At 35.2% G+C, this 21,707-nt stretch overlaps 1 protein-coding gene across 9 annotated transcripts in view; it reads right to left on the bottom strand.

Moving 5' to 3' along the window:
* Positions 1–21,707, bottom strand: part of DDHD1 (DDHD domain containing 1) — a 109,900-nt gene that overhangs the window by 45,375 nt on the left and 42,818 nt on the right. For 3 of the 9 annotated variants that reach the window (XM_043556178.1, XM_043556180.1, XM_043556177.1), the window contains 4 exons: positions 12,212–12,385; positions 4,835–4,936; positions 2,845–2,973; positions 1,638–1,785 (listed from right to left, as the gene is read on the bottom strand). In XM_043556178.1, coding sequence (XP_043412113.1) covers positions 1,638–1,785; positions 2,845–2,973; positions 4,835–4,936; positions 12,212–12,385 — 553 coding nt within the window. Of the gene's footprint in view, positions 1–1,637; positions 1,786–2,844; positions 2,974–4,834; positions 4,937–11,553; positions 11,575–12,211; positions 12,386–21,707 lie in introns of all 9 variants that reach the window. The other 6 variants (XM_043556184.1, XM_043556181.1, XM_043556179.1 and 3 more) reach the window with 2 other exon arrangements.

A 21,707-nucleotide genomic window follows, 5' to 3' on the forward strand; every position in this document is an offset into this window, starting at 1 on the left:
CTCATTTATCAATGGCGCCAGAGCGAATCTGTCATTAAACCCGTATCTCAGATTCCTAGATATCCAAGCAAAAGATTAGCATTTTGACATAAGAATACAAATATTATAAAAAATAACGTGCAACTCCTCAGAACACAAATCAGAAAGAAGAGATTTTTGTAATAGAAACTAGGAAGATTGACAAAAAATTAGGGTGGCTTAGCGGTATCTAAGTTTTTAAAAGTTGAACCGTACTTTAATCCATCAGTTGACATTAAGAGGTGTTACAATAAAAGGTGAAACAAAACTCAACATTGCATTATTATAGAGATGTTGATGAGGACAAAGTTTCTGGTATTGCACAGTATTTGCTCTATAAGGACTCAAGAAATACATTTACTTGAAGCCTCAGAACCAGATAAAGTGTGCTCTGAACCAAAAACTGATCTGTTTCATCACATCATAAATATGATTAGATTTTTCTTCATACCGATGGCTAGTTTAGAGCCACATTTATGGTGGCTTAACCCTAACATTTCCTTTCAACACAGTCCTTAACATTTTACAAACACACACAAGTATAAACATCCCTCACCCCCATAACATCTTACAGTTTTTAGACTAAAGATGGGAAAAAAAAAGAATAAAGTTGAATAAAAATAAATTAATGAGGTAAATAATGTACGTGGTGTGTTGGTAAATAATCCACTGTTCTCTGTGTAAAATTTAGAGTTCAGTTTCCTCTGGTAGTAATTAATTGGCTAGGTTAAGCTGCTAACTGGCAATTTATTTACTTATTTATTTAAAATGTTTATTTATGGGGCGCCTGGGTGGCGCAGTCGGTTAAGCGTCCGACTTCAGCCAGGTCACGATCTCGCGGTCGGTGAGTTGAGCCCCGCGTCAGGCTCTGGGCTGATGGCTCGGAGCCTGGAGCCTGTTTCCGATTCTGTGTCTCCCTCTCTCTCTGCCCCTGCCCCGTTCATGCTCTGTCTCTCTCTCTCCCAAAAAAATAAATAAACGTTGAAAAAAAAATTAAAAAAAAATAAAAAATAAAATGTTTATTTATTTTTGAAAGAGAGAGAGAGAGAGAGAGAGAGAGAGAGAGAGAGAGAGAGAACATAATCAGGGGAGGGGCAGAGAGGGAGGGAGACAGAGGATCCAAAGCAGGCTCTGTGCTGAGAGCGGACAGTCCAATGTGGGGCTTGAACTCACAAGCTGTGAGATCATGACTGAGCTGAAGTCAGATGCTGAGCCACCCAGGTGCTCCATGACAATTTAAAAAATTCTTATGTTTTTCATAATTATGCAACCTTGTAATTATTCTGTTTCTGCAGTTCAGTGAGTAAGATACAAACTAAGAATTACAATTTTTCTTTGCTTTCAACCTTAATATAATGTAAATTAAGAAGTTGAAAACACTTTCTTATTCTTCCTCTTCTCCATGCTGTGGGGGAAAAAACCTCAAATATCATCATCATCATCATCATCATCTGGACATAATCACTCTCACAATTTGGTCTAGAAATTCCATCTATAACATAAGAGATATTAGGGTAGTTTGCATTGAACATGCGGTGGAATGATTAAACTCTGTTATACCCCGGATAAAAGTCTGGATTCTAGTGATGGAGAATGTATTCATCAAAGAACTCACTCACATGGCTGTATTTTTGATAATTCTTCCTTGGTCCATTTTCTGTCCAATGCCGTGCACAACAAATACAATATGAGTAGTCTGTGATGGCTTGTCTTCTAATGTGGCTTCTTCTACATAACCTCTATGAAGTCTAGTCCCACTACTTGATGCTGTAGAAAAATTATGATTGTAAGTTTACTATTTATTCCAGAAATAGCATTTGGGCATACATTTAAAGAAATAATAAAGAAAAAGGAGTACTAGCAAAAAATTTCACTGGGTTGGGTGGGGATGAAATTTGTGAAATGATGTACAGTGACTGGCTCAGAGTACATGACACCAAAGCCAGAAACCATAGGGAAAAGAAAAGCAAGGAGGGAAGGATGGACTGAACACATAAAAAATTTAAAAAGTTCTCTGTAAAAAAAAACAAAAAATACCATGAAGCAAAGATAAAAGATGAATGATAAACTGGGAAAACTTTTGCAAAATTCAGTGCCTAATGAGTTAATTACTGGAGTGCAAAGGAGAGCTTACTAATCAAAAAGTGAAAAGACAACCACTGAAATAGCAAAATGGGCTAAAGACAAGGTAATTCACAAAACAAATACAAATGACTAGGAAACATGTAAGAAGATATTCAAGTACATCTTATTATCAAAGAAATTATATAAGAGGTAATTGCAAAAAAACTGATATCAGACTTAACGAAACTTTCTGAAAAATTTATTAATAATGCTCTCACATCTTCCTCAAGCACCATTTCCTCTTTCCTTTCGTCAAACTTCTGTAAAGAGCTGTCTATTCTTACTGCCTCTATTTCTTCCCCTACTTAGACTTCAACCCATGCCAATCTGGCTTCTGCCCCCTCAATCCATCCAAGTCACCAATGACCTCTACATCACTAAATCCAACAGAAAATTTTTAGTTTTCACCTTCAATTGCCATGTTTTATTTTCACATCACTGCCTGAGGTTTGAATGCTGTTGTGTTTCTAGAAGTATAAAAGATATTTATTAATTTTGTCAGATCATTCTAAATATGTGATTATTCACTGATGAATACATGTGAACTCAATCACCTTAATAAAGGTTTCATTTAACAGGGCAGTAACTATCACTAAATTTAATACATATTTAAAATATACTAAAAATAGAATCTGAATAGTCCCTTTTGAATACAAGAAAAAAAGATTCCCCAAAGTTTGACAAACTATATTTAACAATTACCTTTAGAAAATCCCAGTTTTTGGGTCACTGTCCTTGCAATTTTAGAAGTTGTTGCATCACTGTAAAGATACACTTCATCCACACTGTGCCAGTCCACATGATTTCTACTCAACTTGAAACTATGAATAGCTGTTGCAAAAAGGAAAAATTAATTTGAAGGTCTCTCATTTGTGCAAAGAATTAGAATACACAGATTTTTGAATCAGTATTTGAGCTCAGTTGAATATAAAATTATTTTGCTGAAACACATATTAAATTGAAGCAAGTGATGGATAGGGGCTTTATTTTATAAATGATTAACCATGCTACAGGGAATGGTAATTCGTTAGAACAACACGGAATAACTGGCTTACCCACCATAGTTTTAACCTCTAACTGGTAGTTAACATGCTCTGATTATTAAAGAACTGCTTTTCCCAGGTGATAGGACATTTCTTCCTTCTAAGGGATAATTTATACCTTCATGAAAGTCCTCAATACCTTTGACATAGAAACTTAAGTTTCTTTTCTTCTGTGGACTATATTTTTGGATCTGTGAAAATTTCACTCAGTGGTGCAAGACAAAACAAGACTGAGAGGAAGACGGGGAAGACAACAATCTAACTGATTAGAAATAGGTAGTTTTGGAATGGATACCAAACGAATTATCACTGGATATTGCTCACCATAACAGAAATCCAAAGTTGAAAGATGTTTTAATAAGAAATCAAAGAAATTTTTTCTACTGTGATGTTCAAATCAGTATGGTTATTACATTTCTGAAAATAGGCTCTAAAAAAAAAATGAAACCTATATGCTCAAGGAATACATAAGCTCTGTGAGGCAAGGACTACGTCTTGATCATTTTGTACCACGAGCACCAGTGTCCTAGCAGAGCCTAGACCCATTTCACAAACTCAGTGATACGTGTTTGTGGAAGCAACAGATTAAGAGAAGTGTCATAACATATCCATCGATTCATACTTGATAATTCTTATATTCTGAAGGCCTTAAACTTTCCTCTGTATCTCTGGTATAGAGATGAGAAAAATTCACATACCTTTCAGAAAACCAGGCACCTTAAAATCACTATGTCTGATTTATTTTTTAAAAAATCCCTTTTAAGCAAAATATAACCTCTACTATATATAAAGACCCAGAGGTACAAAGAGTCCCTTAATAGGGTCTTGCCACAAAGCTAGTTACCAGCAGAGTCTAACTATTCAGATTTGAGGATGGGTTGGAAATAACCTCAGCTTATATATGAAACGTTATAGCCCTTGTCAAGATCTAAGACCATAAGTCATTTTTATGAAAACCTATTCCCTACTAGAATACATAGAAAAGTAAATCCTTTCTGGGGAATTGTACTTCTTAAGTTATACTACAAATACAATTTCAAAAACTTATAAAAAACCAATTTGTATTTCACTTATTTGCCAGGACATATTACTAACACTAAACACAGACCAAGATGCAATTAATGTAACAAACATTAATATCTTCAATTCTCAAAAAAAAAACTTCAGAAAAACAATGTACAAACTCAGCTTTTTTCTATAAAATAACTTTTCATAAATTAAGAAAATATTTTGTAAGAGTTTAACAATTATTTACTTTTTCTATGCCTGATCCAAATCACTACTTTTATGCCTTTTTATCTAATGTTTCTAAACCACATTTTTGTTCAAATAGTTTTGAGTAACATATGCTTAAAACATTGAAACTATAAGACCAAGGTAATGAACAGTGGTAAGTCAATGAAATCTTGTTCCTCCTCAAACCATCCACATACTGTCTTAAAGTAAAACGTCTTAGTATTGGTGAACATGTCATTACTGGGCCACATACATTATTTACAAATGCTCATAGCGCTTAAAATTAAGTAACTCTAAACAAAATAGCACACTGGACACAATTCTAAAAACTAATAATTTCTACGCTTTAAATACTGAATGCTATAAGCCAGGGTGTATAACTACATGGAGAAATAAAACTACAATTACTGTACCTTGAGAACGCTTTCGCTTAAGACCTGCCGCATCTGTACTCTCCTTATATCCTCTCCATTTGAACAGAGAAGGGAGGGAGAAGGGAGGGAGGTGGTAGACAACTAAGAAAGCAAAAACACTGAGCTTCAAAGTAAATTTTAAATGAGGTTTGCCATTTTGCCTTTTTGTTGTATTAATTTTAAAAAATGAGTTGTATTTGACAAACATTATTCTAAATGATTTATTTATATAATTTCTCATTAAAAATCAGTAAAGCAAAACATTCGTTTAATAATGTTTATCAAATATATGCTCTACTTTTATTGCAAGAAAAAAGGCAAATGATACCTATCAGTTAAAGATAACTATGCGATCATATTGAATGTCTTTGCACACATAGAATAAAAATAGGTCATGGTATTTTTTGTATGCATAAGGGATGTATAAGTCCCATCTTCACAATACTAAGGTTATTTACTCTCACCAAATTTGTGACTATGACATAGCTGACAGCTGATATGCAAATTAAGAAGGCAATAAATAACATTTTAAACATCAATGCAGTTTTCCTGAGAAAATATCACAGTATACATTCCACTAGATGCCTTCTATTACTGAAGTATATAATGGAAGCTTCCCACAGAAACAAAATATTCTTTTTGCAACTTTGTTCAAGTTGCTAAAAGAATTTTTAAAATGAAACTTTTGCCAAAATAAATCAAATTGGAAGCTGTGCTTTTAAATGATTAGTTATAAAAAAATGAAAGATTAGTAACACATAATGAAAAAAAAAGTCACCAGTAAAAATGTATGCTGTGACATCTAGTAAACATGAAACTGACAACATAAAGCCAGACATAGACTTGATATTTGGCAAATCAGCAGAAAACCTTGAAGTCAACACTTTCCCTGTCAAACATTGCTAAAGTTACATATCAGTAAATTTCTTTAAAATAAAATAAGCAATTTATTCAAAATAAATTTTATTTAAAATAAACAATTTTTTAAAAATCCACTTGAAATGGAACTTTACAAATCAGTTCAATTAATGAACCACAAGAACCTTTAGGACTTAGTTCAAATTTGTGTTCTAAAAAGCATTTGCTTTTGCATCCTCACTCCCTTCTACATTAACATGACACTCAAAGGTTAAATACTGTTCAAATATGAACATACTTAATTCCTGTTGTATGGTACTAGAAATATTTTTTAAAATCTGTTAAATGTACACATGAAATATATTCAGAGATTTGTGCAATAAAGGTAACAGAAATGCTTACAAGGCACTTAATAATTACAACCACACGTAATTAGATGGCTACAGACTAGGATTAAAAACTGGAATGTAACATCAAGATTATAAAAACATTTCATTGTCACAGAGGGGTAGAAAATGACAACTGAAACAATTTTCTTCACTGAAAAAGTGTCTTCTCTCAGGCACCTTCTGGTCAGTTATTGAGGAGTAGATGTACCAGTTGCAGGAAACATTTTTAAACAAAAAATTCATTAAGAAAATGCTAACTATCAAAGTAGATCAAATTGACATAAATTTGAGACTTTAATACTCAAAGAAACAAAACCTAGATTTTATATTTCCACTAGTAAAACTAACATGAACCAAATCCATATTTACTAGAAGAAAATTAAAAGAATAAAAAAAGTCATTAGTACAAAGTATGCTGTGACATTCTGTAAGCATGAAATAGCCAACATAAAGCCAGACATAGACTTGATATTTGGCAAATCAGCAGATAACCTTGAAGTCAACATTTTCCCTGTCAACTATTGCTAGTTACATACCAATACATTTTCCCATATTTTAAATAAGCAATTATTTAAAAATTTACTTGAAATACAAATGGACCATTTGACTACATTTCAAAATTATGCAAACACTTTCCGAAAACTAGTCAAAATATAAAAAAGAAAGGCTTTTCTTTCTAAAGGTACAGTACAATTTAGGGATTAAAAAAAGACAAACATCCCAATATAACAAAAATAGAGAAGCACATTTATTTGAAATACTTTCACAAAATTAAACAGATATGGTTCTTTACCTTCCTCTCAAATTAAATTCTTATTTTCACTTGAAAGTCACTTGCTGTATCTGTCACAACATCCCATAGTATAGTTACAAAGCTCAATTTTTTTCAACCCAAAGCACAGAATTAGGGGTACTATCATTAGTACAGTAGAGACAAAAACTAATTACTATCAATCCAAACGGGGATCACCACTAAATGAAATTCAAGTGATAAAAAAGCATTACTTAATTTTTCCCCGTAAAATAAAGTTTTAGTTAAGAATTCTTATGTTAGCAAAAATATGCATAAACTCAAAATGTTCACTTATTAAATGCTAACATTTAATTAAATGTATACTAAAGCCTACACAGCAATGAAAAAAATTTAAAGTACTTTAAAGCATTTCCAATAGGTTTTCTTACTAATCCACCTCTTAAAGAGATTTTCTTCATTATATAATTCTGAAAGCAACAGAGTATCAACAAAGGTGGTTGCTGATGACATACTAATCCTCAGAATAGAACAACTCAATGACTTTTCCCGTTCTAAAAGCTGTTAACCTATATAATCTCAACTTTAGGGGAAGCCGGTCTGCACATCTCAAACCTGCCAGCTATGAGAAAACTCATAGAAACCTTGGATCTCAGAGAAACTAATTAGATAAACTCATAAAACATAGTAACTAAAAGCTAGAAGGTGGGAATCCCGATTACAAGGGTTAGCACTCCTCCAACTCCTCTCACCTTTTTGACTTTTGCAATTCTATATTCACAGTTTGCAATTCTATATTCACTATATTCTTATCCAGTAACAGTGATAGGAATACACACTTTACATGGCAAATTGTTAAATGTTTTAAGTCAAGATCCACCAACACTTGTGATGTCAGAGCACCCCAAATTAGTTTGAATAGTAACTTAGCTACGACTTTATATTGAGAGGGTGGCTCTTGTAGACAGCATATAGTCAGGTTTTGCATTTCTAATCTGGCAATCTCTGCTTTTTAATTCAAGCATTAGTTCACTTACGTTTACTGTGATTACTGACATGAGTGAATTTAGGTCTACTATTTCCCATTTGTTTTATTTGTTCCATCTGTATTTTGTTTCTTGTTTCTCCTTTCTTGATTTCTTTTGGATTAATTAAATATTTTTTTTTACTATTTTAATTATCCTACTGGAATTTTTAAAAAACTTTTTATTGTGTAATAATTTTATACTTACAGAAAAGGTGCAAAAATAGAACAGAGAATTACCATATATTGGCTTCCCCTAAAGTTAGGGTAACTATAGTACAATTATCAAAACTAAGAAATTAATATTGGCACAACACTAGCAACTAAGATATAGACTTCATTCAGATTTCTCCAGTTTTTCTAATGTTCTTTTCTGTTTTAGGATCCAATCTAGGATACCATGTTGCATTTTGTTGTCATGTTCCCTTAGTCTCCTCTAAACTGACAAATTCTTCAATCTTTCATAACTTTGATACTTAAAAAAATCATTATTGAGGTATAATTGACAAAAGTATAAGATATTTAAAGTGTACATCATGGTACATTGATATACTTACACATTGTGAAACAATACCCCTCATCTAGTTAATAGGATCCCTTAACACTTTTGAAGAGCTCTGATCAGTTTGTTTTGTAGAATGTCCCTTAATTTGAGTTTATCGATGTTTTCTCATGACTGGATTGAGGTTATACATTTTTTGGCCGGAGTGAAGTACAGGACTAACCCATTTATTTAACCTTTTTAAAACTGATTATTGCTTGCACAGAAAAATTATGAAGTGAGTGAAATACCAATCTAGCAGAATGTTTAAGAATTTTCAAAATTACTTATTTGCAGGCCTGATTTTATTTGTATAATCCATCCCCAGTAAAACTCTAGGCTGCTAGAAGGTAGGGTGGGAAGAGAATTTGTATTTTCATTTTCAAAGGAAACAAAATTTAGATTAAAGTATCTAAGTTGCAAAAAGTGATTATATTTTTATAGGTTATCTTTATTTGTATGCTAAAAAAGTTATGCTAAACTCTCACCTATCTATTTAATTCAATGCTTACTTTGAGATTAGTAGGAAAATTAACAAGGAGAAAATATTAAAAAATCCAAGTTATTTGTAGCATCAGCTACCCTAACCAAAACACAGATAAGGTGAGGAAAAAAAAGGAATTGCTGTTTTATTTTAACATTCTTCAAGGCAAAGGCTCTGTTTCTTAGCATTTTCACAGAGGAAGGGGAAAAAAGGAAAAAATTCCACAGAGCACTTCAGAGTTCCCAAATATACCATTTAAAAATGTTTTTAATTATTAAATGGGACTTTTCCAGAAAACCGTATTTGAAAAACTCCACGGCACTGTGATTTCCAACTCTCTTTATTCTAAATCTTTTTGCAGAATATCTAATTCTGTATTCACTGTTTACTGTGTTACCTTTTACTTACACTTTGTAACTATTCTCATCTTTGGCTGTCTTCCCCAAAACTTCTTGAGGGTCAAAACCCTGTCTATTTCTTTCACAAAAGTGCCTAGCACAGTACTAACTGAACATGGAAATATTAAAAACCTCCTGAAAATATGAAGAGTCAAGGCTTTATCTTACGTACATGAGAAAATTTAGGTGGAAAAGATATTTTTACCCTAATTAATTAATGAAATAGGATATTTCAGAAGCTTGGAGGTAAGAAGCAAAGTAAAAGATTAGAATATGTTTTTCCTTTGTAGATATGGCAAATTTGATTTATTTTTCCAATAATGGTGGCTTTTTGGACAGCAAATATTCTTTCCTTAAGACCAGTGATAATTTTTAAATGTACTACAAAATTTCCCATAATCTTCAAAGTCAAACATCACATCTTAATTCATAAATGTATGTTTTACATAAAACTGAACAACTAAAATGGCTAGAAATTTATGAAAACAGTATATATGCTAAATTGAACTTAAAATCTTCGTTAATAACATGCTAAAGCTTTACCTATATGCCATAGCATATTTTAAAAAAACAATTTTTCTTCTAGTGAACCTTAAAGAATCATTTTGAAAGATCACAACACAAAAATGTTTAAGTTTAAAAATTTTGTTATTACTAATTGGAATTTTACTATTCAATGTATATCCTTAAAGCTAGCAAATATATTGTTATAATATCCTAGACTGATACTCTAGAATCAACATACACAAAGACATACTAAAAATCTAATCATACAAATATACCATGTTCTTTATCAGACTTATTTAAATGACTGGCTCATAAAATTAGGGCACTTTGAAGGAAACTGAAGTATCCTGCTACACTTAACATTTTGGTAGGGAGTAGAAGTAAAAAGCACACACAGAATTCTAATTTTTATTGTAATAAAAACAAGATTCCGGGGTGCCTGGGTGTCTCAGTTGGTTAATCATCCCTCTCTTGATTTCGGCTCAGGTCATGAACTCATTGTTCCTTAGATCAAGCCCTGTCTTGGGCTCCTCACTGAGACCACGGAACCTGCTTGGGATTCTCTCTTTCCCTCGCTCTCAGCCCTTCCCCCCACTCGCACATGCTCTCTCTCTCTCTCTCTCAAAACAAACACCCCAAGATCCAAATAGATGGGTTCTAGAGATGAAAAAGAGCTGATAACTAACTTCCACAAGATGGATTAGCAAGAGGAAAAAAATGTTTTGAATACAGTACAAAAAAGGAGAATAATCTACTTATATTTTTATACTCATCCTTTTCCTTCTCTGAGCTCTTGGGTTTTTGTCCCTATACTAATAGTAAGGAATGTGGGTGGCTAAACTAAGTTTGTTAAGGTGAATTGCCATTTTTGAGGCAGGACTGAAGGAGAATTCACAGAAAGCAAAAATCTAGAATTCGGTCTTCTCCAATAGCAATTGTATTTTGGTAGTGGTGATGAGAAAGTACAAAATACTTCACTCACTAGTATAAGATCATGGATATATAGAAATTGTTACTTGTGTTATAACCAGAGAAAGTATTGTTTTGACAGCACTCTGTGGGAATGCAGACAGAGCTCTGCTCTGTAGACACTGAGCTGCTCTTTACATATTGGTATGTAAGAACCTTGAGCTTGAATTTTACAGTAAAATAAGGACAAATCTGACTCTACAGATTAGGAAAATGAGATACTTAAAATTCCAAGAGTATGGCATCTGGCACATAATAGATAACTACTATTATATATATTTGTTAGATTTAATTGCAAATTTATTCAGAAGCCAATCTTTCCTCAGTTATGTGGACTTTTAATCAACTATACAAAACCGGTATGTTAATTTGGCATAAATTAAACTAGACAGTTTCCTTGCTTGTGACAAGTGGTGTGTGTGTGTGTGTTCAGAGACAAAGAGTAGGAGAAAGAAAAAACTTGGGATGTTTGTTACTAATAAGAAAAAAAAAATAAGCCGATTTAAAGCTTATTGTTTTGCCATTAATTATGTCATGTAAACAATTATTTCCAACCACATAATTTTTTCCAAGCTGCATTCTGTGAATTACTTGATCGATACTGAGTTTTCCTGCTTTAGAGACGTTTTACAAGGGGAAGGGGAAAAAAAAAAAATCACTTAATTCATTAATTCACTAGATTCAATAGGGCTTGCCAAGAACCTCCAAAATAAAGGCAAGCATAGATGGAGAAACTTTTTAGAAAAAAATAGTTAGAGAAATCTACAAATTCTAATCTACCTGTATTATTATACTCACCAGAATAGCTGATCCCACTGCCTGCAGTAAATGGAACAATAGAAGTATTTTTAACTTTACCACATATTTTAAATTTTACTCAAGATCAGATACATAATGAAGCATGTCAATCTTGGCTATTATATAAATATTTTAAGCTACTGCAAACATATCCAAACGCTGAATAAGGGAATATAAGGAGTAGACTGTTTCAAATTAAAAGTTGATGTGGTTATCAATACGGAGACAGCTCAAAGATGCTTACAGAAAGGAAATTAAAATTGTTTTTTTTTTAATTTCAAGAAAAGAACAAACATTAAAATATTAACAAAACTGCTCTTTTGATAGAAGGACGTTTTTTGTAGATTCAACTTTCATTAATAATTAAAAACTACAGAAATGACTAATTCACAGAACATATTATCACAATTTGTACAATTATAGTTAAATCATATTAGTGTCATGCCAGTGAACATATATATTAAGCAAAATAAAAATTGAGATGGTTCAGAAATTCATAGCAGTTTTAACTTCTAAAATAATCAAATATTTAAAATTATCAGAAATTTTATAAATTCTAATACTCATGAATTACCACGTCAAACTTAAGAACTACTCTAAACTTCATCAAGAACTTACTTAGTTTACAAAACATATTAAATGTATTAATTGGTCTTACCATCTTTTCCATCTATGGATTTTGACACTTCAATATCAAAATTTTCCTGCATCTGCTGACCTCTAAAACAGCTGAGATGTTCTTGCTCAATTAAATTACTTTCTTCTTCTTCTAGAGGCTGCCAAGTGCCATCAATAAACCACTGTCCACGCATTACTGGTATTTTATCAGCCTCTGAAAAGAGAAATCACAGAAAGAGACATAGTAACTATAATTTTATATTTTGTTACTACCGTGGCAAAAACTGACTTTCTTGACCCAGAAGAATCATTTAAAGTTTTAAATTTTAGATTTCACCACAGTATGTATATTTTTTTACAGTACATAATTTTATTTAATTGGGTATTATGCACAAAAATTATTTTGGCATTAGAAAGGTAGATGAGCAGTTATATTTGTAACTGTGGCCCTGAGTAATCCAAATGAGTAGGCAAAGGGATTAAGACAAGTTCATGTAAGACTCTGGTGACAGTTCTAATGTCTTAGAAAACACTGATGTATCCTCCCAGAAGCAACTGAGAAACAGTGTGTGGGGTAGTAGTGTGTTGCACTTTTTAGGGCTTCCTTGAAGGTTATGGACTCCCAGTTAGGATAGAGGAATAGCTGAAACATTTAATTATAGTAAATTCCTCACCCATTTAAGAAAAAAACTGAGTAGAAAATTTTCTTGAACTCCACATTTTTTTGATTAAATACTGTTCCTAAAAGTCTAAAACTTTTAGTAGCTATTTATTCATTTTTTTAAGAATAAACCACAATTGTCAGCTATGCTATCTTGAATCCTCTAAAATTTGTAAAAAATAAAGCAAAAATGAAATGGAAATGAAAAACCTTAAAAATAAAAAGCAAAATAAAATGAACTTAATTATGTAGAGATATGGTTTAATCATACATAGAAAAATTATTTCAAGTGGATTTAAAACACAGTAATTTTTATATACATATTGGGATATACCCTATGGACAAAAAGAACTGCAAATATATCTTAAGCTTTTTGTAGTAACTGCACTGTTATAATTGTTAATAATTGTAATAATACTGGTATTGTTGATTTGAAACTCTAGGTTAAAATGAATATATTAATTTTATTAAATATCATTAGGAAACAAGAAAAAAGATACAAATACAAATATCAAAGAAATAAAAATTATAATTTTAAATTTCAAGTAGGGGGCGGGGCACCTGGGTGGCTTAGTCAACTCTTGGTTTCAGCTCAGGTCATGATCTCACAGTTTGTGGGTTCAAGCCCCGCTGGGCTCCACACTGACAGTGCAGAGCCTGCCTGGCATTCTTTCTCTTTCCCTCTCTGCTCCTCCTCTGCGTTCTCGTTCTCTCTCTCTCTCTTTCCTCCCCCCTCAAAATAAAAAAACTTAAAAAAAAGTTTTTGATTTCAGTTAGAAATATCAGCATGAACTAAAATGATGTATTTTCTCTTTTAAAAATGCCTGTGGCACCTGCGTGACTCAGTTGGTTAAACAATCAACTCTTGATTTTGGCTCAGGTCATGATCTTGCTGCTCGTGGGCCCAAGCCCTATTCAGGCTCCATACTGGCAATGTGGAGCCTGCTTAGGATTCTCTCTCTCCTCTCTCTCTGCCCTCCCCCCCCTCCCCCGCAACACACATGCACACAAGTGTGTGCACTCTTTCAGAATAAACTTAAAAAAAACATTCTAAGCTTTGTGCACTGAAAAGGCCTAGAAACACACCAACAGTTGAGCATTCCTGAAACAACGACCATGATCTCTGAATACCATTTCCCACCAAAAGAAACCAAGATCCTTCAAGAAATGGCTATTCTGGGTGTGAGACAGAAAATTTACCAGATGATCATGAAATATGTTATTGTATCAGACTTGTACTGTGATGTATTAAAAATGTAATATGGGTTTCTACTTCTTACATTATCCTATATTCTGCTATAGCAATTCTGTATGTAGGTGTTTACTGTGTTATTTGGTACACAGATACTCAAAAATATTATAACTTCATTGTGAATTACAGTTTTTAAAACTATAAAGTATATTGTTATGTTTAATGACTTTTAATCTGGATCCTACTTTGTGGAGATTGAAACCCTTGCTTTCTTATTTTTTTCTATTTGCCTGTGACAGTTTTGCACATCCCTTCATTTTTAACTCTTTGAATCACTAGGTTTTAGATGTCTCTTATAGACACCACAGAATGGGTTTTGCTTTAGGAAGCCATTTGAAAATGTTTTTCTTCTAATAGATGAGGTAAGCCCATTTATACTTATGGATATGACTGATACATTTGAATTGTGTGTTCTTTTATAATTAACATTTTATTATTCATACTTATTCTTTTTTCCCCTATAGTTATTATTGTTTTATTTTTATTTTATTTTATTTATTTTATTTGTTTAAATTATTTTTAATATATAAAATTTATTGTCAAATTGGTTTCCATACAACACCCAGTGCTCATCCCAAAAGGTGCCCTCCTCAATACCCATCACCCACCCTCCCTTCCCTCCCACCTCCCATCAACCCTCAGTTTGTTCTCAGTTTTTAAAAGTCTCTTATGCTTTGGCTCTCTCCCACTCTAACCTCTTTTTTTTTTTCCCCTTCCCCTCCCCCATGGGTTTCTGTTAAGTTTCTCAGGATCCACGTAAGAATGAAAACGTATGGTATCTGTCTTTCTCTGTATGGCTTATTTCACTTAGCATAACACTCTCCAGTTCCATCCACATTGCTACAAAGGGCCATATTTCATTCTTTCTCATTGCCACGTAGTACTCCATTGTGTATATAAACCACAATTTCTTTATCCATTCATCAGTGGATGGACATTTAGGCTCTTTCCATAATTTGGCTATTGTTGAGTGCTGCTATAAATATTGGGGTACAAGTGCCCCTATGCATCAGTACTCCTGTATCCCTTGGGTAAATTCCTAGCAGTGCTACTGCTGGGTCATAGGGTAGATCTATTTTTAATTTTTTGAGGAACCTCCACACTGTTTTCCAGAGTGGCTGCATCAGTTTGCATTCCCACCAACAGTGCAAAAAAGTTCCCGTTTCTCCACATCCTCTCCAGCATCTATAGTCTCCTGATTTGTCCATTTTGGCCACTCTGACTGGCGTGAGGTGATATCTGAGTGTGGTTTTGATTTGTATTTCCCTGATGAGGAGTGACGTTGAGCATCTTTTCATGTGCCTGTTGGCCATCCACATGTCTTCTTTAGAGAAGTGTCTATTCATGTTTTCTGCCCATTTCTTCACTGGGTTATTTGTTTTTCGGGTGTGGAGTTTGGTGAGCTCTTTATAGATTCTGGATACTAGCCCTTTGTCTGATATGTCATTTGCGAATATCTTTTCCCATTCCATCAGTTGCCTTTTAGTTTTGTTGATTGTTTCCTTTGCTGTGCAGAAGGTTTTTATCTTCCTGATGTCCCAATAGTTCATTTTTGCTTTTAATTCCCTTGCCTTTGGGGATGTGTCAAGTAAGAAATTGCTACGGCTGAGGTCAGAGAGGTCTCTTCCTGCTTTGTCCTCTAGGGGTTTGATGGTTTCCTGTCTCACATTCAGGTCCTTTATCCATTTTGAGTTTATTTTTGTGAATGGTGTGAGAAGGTGGTCTAATTTCAACCTTCTGCATGTTGCTGTCCAGTTCTCCCAGCACCATTTGTTAAAGAGACTTTTTTCCATTGGATATTCTTTCCTGCTTTGTCAAAGATTAATTGGCCATACATTTGTGGATCTAGTTCTGGGGTTTCTATTCTATTCCATTGGTCTATGTGTCTGTTTTTGTGCCAATACCATACTGTCTTGATGATGACAGCTTTGTAGTAGAGGCTGAAGTCTGGGATTGTGATGCCTCCTGCTTTGGTCTTCTTCTTCAAAATTACTTTGGCTATTCAGTATTCAACCATACTTTTGTGGTTCTGTATGAATTTTAGGATTGCTTGTTCTAGCTTCGAGAAGAATGCTGGTGCAATTTTGATTGGGATTTCACTGAATGTGTAGATAGCTTTGGGTAGTATTGACATTTTGACAATATTTATTCTTCCAACCCATAAGCACAGAATGTTTTTCCATTTCTTTATGTCTTCTTCAATTTCCTTCATAAGCTTTCTATAGTTTTCAGCATACAGATCTTTTAGATCTTTGGTTAGATTTATCCCCAGGTATTTTATGCTTCTTGGTGCAATTGTGAATGGGATCAATTTCTTTACTTGTCTTTCTGTTGCTTCATTATTAGTGTATAAGAATGCAACTGATTTCTGTACTTTGATTTTGTATCCTGCAACTTTGCTGAATTCATGTATCAGTTCTAGCAGACTTTTGGTGGAGTCTATCAGATTTTGCATATATAATATCATGTTATCTGCAAACAGTGAAAGCTTAACTTCATCTTTGCCAATTTTGATGCCTTTGATTTCCTTTTGTTGTCTGATTGCTGATGCTAGAACTTCCAACACTATGTTAAACAACAGCGGTGAGAGTGGACATCCCTGTCATGTTCCTGATCTCAGGGAAAAAGCTCTCAGTTTTTCCCCATTGAGGATGATGTTAGCTGTGGGCTTTTCATAAATGGCTTTTATTATGGTTAAGTATGTTCTCTCTATCCTGACTTTCTCGAGGGTTTTTATTAAGAAAGGATGCTGAATTTTGTCAAATACTTTTTCTGCATCGATTGACAGGATCATATGGTTCTTATCTTTTGTTTTGTTAATGTGATGTATCATGTTGATTGATTTGCGAATGTTGAACCAGCCCTGCATGCCAGGAATGAATCCCACTTGATCATGGTGAATAATTCTTTTTATATGCTGTTGAATTCGATTTGCTAGTATCTTATTGAGAATTTTTGCATTCATATTCATCAGGGATATTGGCCTGTAGTTCTCTTTTTTTACTGGGTCTCTGGTTTAGGAATCAAAGTAATACTGGCTTCAAAGAATGAGTCTGGAAGTTTTCTTTCCCTTTCTATTTTTTGGAATAGCTTGAGAAGGATAGGTATTATCTCTGCTTTAAACGTCTGGTAGAACTCCCCTGGGAAGCCATCTGGTCCTGGACTCTTATTTGTTGGGAGATTTTTAATAACTGATTCAATTTCCTCACTGGTTATGGGTCTGTTCACACTTTCTATTTCCTCCTGATTGAGTTTTGGAAGTGTGTGGGTGTTTAGGAATTTGTCCATTTCTTCCAGGTTGTCCAGTTTGTTGGCATATAATTTTTCATAGTATTCCCTGATAATTGCTTGTATTTCTGAGGGATTGGTTGTAATCATTCCATTTTCATTCATGCTTTTATCTATTTGGGTCATCTCTCTTTTCTTTTTGAGAAGCCTGGCTAGAGGTTTATCAATTTTGTTTAATTTTTCAAAAAACCAACTCTTGGTTTTGTTGATATGCTCTACAGTTTTTTTAGATTCTATACTGTTTATTTCTGCTCTGATCTTTATTATTTCTCTTCTTCTGCTGGGTTTAGGCTGCCTTTGCTGTTCTGCTTCTATTTCTTTTAGGTGTGCTGTTAGATTTTGTATTTGGGATTTTTCTTGTTTCTTGAGATAGGCCTGGATTGCAATGTATTTTCCTCTCAGGACTGCCTTCGTTGCATCCCAAAGCATTTGGATTGTTGTATTTTCATTTTCGTTTGTTTCCATATATTGTTTAATTTCTTCTCTAATTGCCTGGTGGACCCATTCAATCTTTAGTAGGATGTTCTTTAACCTCCATGCTTTTGGAGGTTTTCCAGACTTTTTCCTGTGGTTGATTTCATAGCATTGTGGCCTGAAAGTATGCATGGTATGATCTCAATTCTTGTATACTTATGAAGGGCTGTTTTGTGACCCAGTATGTGATCTATCTTGAAGAATGTTCCATGTGTATTTGAGAAGAAAGTATATTCTGTTGCTTTGGGATGCAGAGTTTTAAATCTATCTGTCAAGTCCATATGATCCAATGTATCATTCAGGGCCCTTGTTTCTTTATTGACTGTGTGTCCAGATGATTTACCCATTGCTTTAAGTGGAGTATTAAAGTCCCCTGCAATTACCACATTCTTATCAATAAGGTTGCTTATGTTTGTGAGTAATTGTTTTATATATTTGGGGGCTCCTGTATTTGGCACATAGACATTTATAATTGTTAGCTCTTCCTGATGGATAGACCCTGTAATTATTATATAATGCCCTCTTCATCTCTTGTTACAGCCTTTAATTTAAAGTCAAGTTTGTGTGATATAAGTATGGCTACTCCAGCTTTCTTTTGACTTCCAGTAGCATGATAGATAGTTCTCCATCCCCTCACTTTCAACCTGAAGGTGTCCTCAGGTCTAAAGTGAGTCTCTTGTAGACTGCAAATAGATGGGTCTTGTTTTTTTATCCATTCTGATACCCTATGTCTTTCGGTTGGAGCATTTAGTCCGTTTACATTCAGTGTTATTATAGAAAGATATTGGTTTAGAGTCATTGTGATGTCTGCACGTTTCATGCTTGTAGCGATGTCTCTGGTACTTTGTCTCACAGGATCCCCCTTAGGATCTCTTGTAGGGCTGGTTTAGTGGTGATGAATTCCTTCAGTTTTTGTTTGTTTGGGAAGACCTTTATCTCTCCTTCTATTCTAAATGACAGACTTGCTGGACAAAGGATTCTTGGCTGCATATTTTTTCTGTTCATCACATTGAAGATCTCCTGCCATTCCTTTCTGGCCTGCCAAGTTTCTTTTTTTTTTTTTTTTTCAATATATGAAATTTATTGTCAAATTGGTTTCCATAGAACACGCAGTGCTCAACCCAAAAGGTGCCCTCCTCAATACCCATCACCCACCCTCCCCTCCCTCCCACCCCCCATCAACCCTCAGTTTGTTCTCAGTTTTTTTTTTATTTTATTTATTTATTTTTTTTCAACGTTTATTTATTTTTGGGACAGAAAGAGACAGAGCATGAACGGGGGAGGGGCAGAGAGAGAGGGAGACAACAGAATCAGAAACAGGCTCCAGGCTCTGAGCCATCAGCCCAGAGCCTGACGCGGGGCTCGAACTCACGGACCGCAAGATCGTGACCTGGCTGAAGTCGGACGCTTAACCGACTGCGCCACCCAGGCGCCCCAGTTTGTTCTCGGTTTTTAAGAGTCTCTTATGCTTTGGCTCTCTCCCACTCTAACCTCTTTTTTTTTTTTTTCCCCTTCCCCTCCCCCGTGGGTTTCTGTTAAGTTTGTCAGGATCCACGTAAGAATGAAAACATATGGTATCTGTCTTTCTCTGTATGGCTTATTTCACTTAGCATCACACTCTCCAGTTCCATCCACATTGCTACAAAGGGCCATATTTCATTCTTTCTCATTGCCATGTAGTACTCCATTGTGTATATAAACCACAATTTCTTTATCCATTCATCAGTTGATGGCCTGCCAAGTTTCAGTAGAGAGATCCGTCATGAGTCTTATCGGTCTCCCTTTATATGTTAGAGCATGTTTATCCCTCGCTGCTTTCAGAATTTTTTCTCTTTCCTTGTATTTTGCCAGTTTCACTATGATATGTCATGCAGAAGATCGATTCAAGTTACGTCTGAAGGGAGTTCTCTGTGCCTCTCGGGTTTCAGTGCCTTTTTTCCTTCCCCAGATCAGGGAAGTTCTCAGCTATTATTTCTTCAAGTACACCTTCAGCACCTTTCCCTCTCTCTTCCTCCTCTGGAATACCAATTATGCATAGATTATTTCTCTTTAGTGCATCACTTAGTTCTCTAATTTTCCCCTCATACTCCTGGATTTTTTTTATCTCTCTTTTTCTCAGCTTCTTTTTCCATAATTTTATCTTCTAATTCACCTATTCTCTCCTCTGCCTCTTCAATCCAAGCTGTGGTTGCCTCCATTTTATTTTGCAGCTCATTAATAGCATTTTTTAGCTCCTCCTGGCTGTTCCTTAGTCCCTTGATCTCTGTAGCAATAGATTCTCTGCTGTCCTCTATACTGTTTTCAAGCCCAGTGATTAATTTTATGACTATTATTCTAAATTCACTTTCTGTTATATTGTTTAAATTATTTTTGATCACTTTGTTAGCTGTTGTTATTTTCTGGACGTTTTTCTGAGGGGAATTCTTCCGTTTCGTCATTTTGGATAGTGCCTGGTGTGGTGAGGACCTGCAGGGCACTTCCCCTGTGCTGTGGTGTATAACTGGAGTTGGTGGGCGGGGCCGCAGTCAGACCTGATGTCTGCCCCCAGCCCACCGCTGGGGCCACAGTCAGACTGGTGTGTGCCTTCTCTTCCCCTCTCCTAGGGGCAGGATTCACTGTGGGGTGGCGTGGCCCGTCTGGGCTACTTGCACACTGCCAGGCTTGTGCTGCTGCGGATCTGGCGTATTAGCTGGGGTGGATTGGCAAGGTGCACAGGGGCAGGAGGGGCAGGCTCAGTTCGCTTTTCCTTCGGGGATCCACTTCGGGAGGGGCCCTGCGGCACCGGGAGGGAGTCAGACCCGCCAGAGGGATGGATCCACAGAAGCACAGCGTTCAGTGTTTGTGCGGTGCAAGCAAGTTCCCTGGCAGGAACTGGTTCCCTTTGGGATTTTGGCTGGGGGATGGGCGAGGGAGATGGCGCTGGTGAGCGCCTTTGTTCCCCGCCAAGCTGAGCTCTGTCGTCTGGGGCTCAGCAACTCTCCCTCCCGTTGTCCTCCAGCCTTCCCGTTCTCCGAGCAGAGCTGTTAACTTATAACCTTCCAGATGTTAAGCCCCGCTTGCTGTCAGAACACACTCCATCCGGCCCCTCCGCTTTTGCAAGCCAGACTCGGGGGCTCTGCTTGGCCGGCAGGCCACCCCTCCGCCCCGGCTCCCTCCTGCCAGTCCCGTGGAGCGCGCACTGCCTCTCCGCCCTTCCTACCCTCTTCTGTGGGCCTCTCGTCTATGCTTGGCTCCGGAGACTCCGTTTTGCTAGTCTTCTGGTGGTTTTCTGGGTTATTTAGGCAGGTGTGGGTGGAATTTAACTGATCAGCAGGACCCGTGGTGAGCCCAGCGTCCTCCTACGCTACCATCTTCCTCTGGGCTCTGTTTTTTTGTTTTGTTTTTTTTTTTTTAAGGTTTCTTTCGGTATTTAGGAAGATTTACACTTTTTGTTCTAATTGTTACCTTCATACACTGCATGTGTGTTTATGTGTATGTGTGTATTTTAGGGAATCTTAAATCTGTTTTCTTATTTAACCTTTACCATCTGGTTTGTCCATTTTAAGTGGTATCTTAGAATCGCCACTTAATATTTATACAATAGGGAATGATCTTATTCTATCTTCTCTTTCTCTCTTCACTCATTTTTAGTTTTATTCTTTCTACTTTGTCAGAATATATAACACTCACACCCATGTCCCCACCACTGTTTTAGTTCTGGATCTACAATTAAATATATTAAATTCTAAGAACTTCCTAACCTTTTTCATGTTCAAAACTGTTTGTCACTCTGATACTTGAAGGACAGGATAACTAGCTTGAACTTTGTTTCCTGGAGTTTAATATTTTTGTTTTTGGTTTTTTTTTAAGTGAGGTGTTTTT

This window comes from Prionailurus bengalensis, chromosome B3 (genome assembly GCF_016509475.1).
Source record: "Prionailurus bengalensis isolate Pbe53 chromosome B3, Fcat_Pben_1.1_paternal_pri, whole genome shotgun sequence".
NCBI lineage: Eukaryota > Metazoa > Chordata > Mammalia > Carnivora > Felidae > Prionailurus > Prionailurus bengalensis.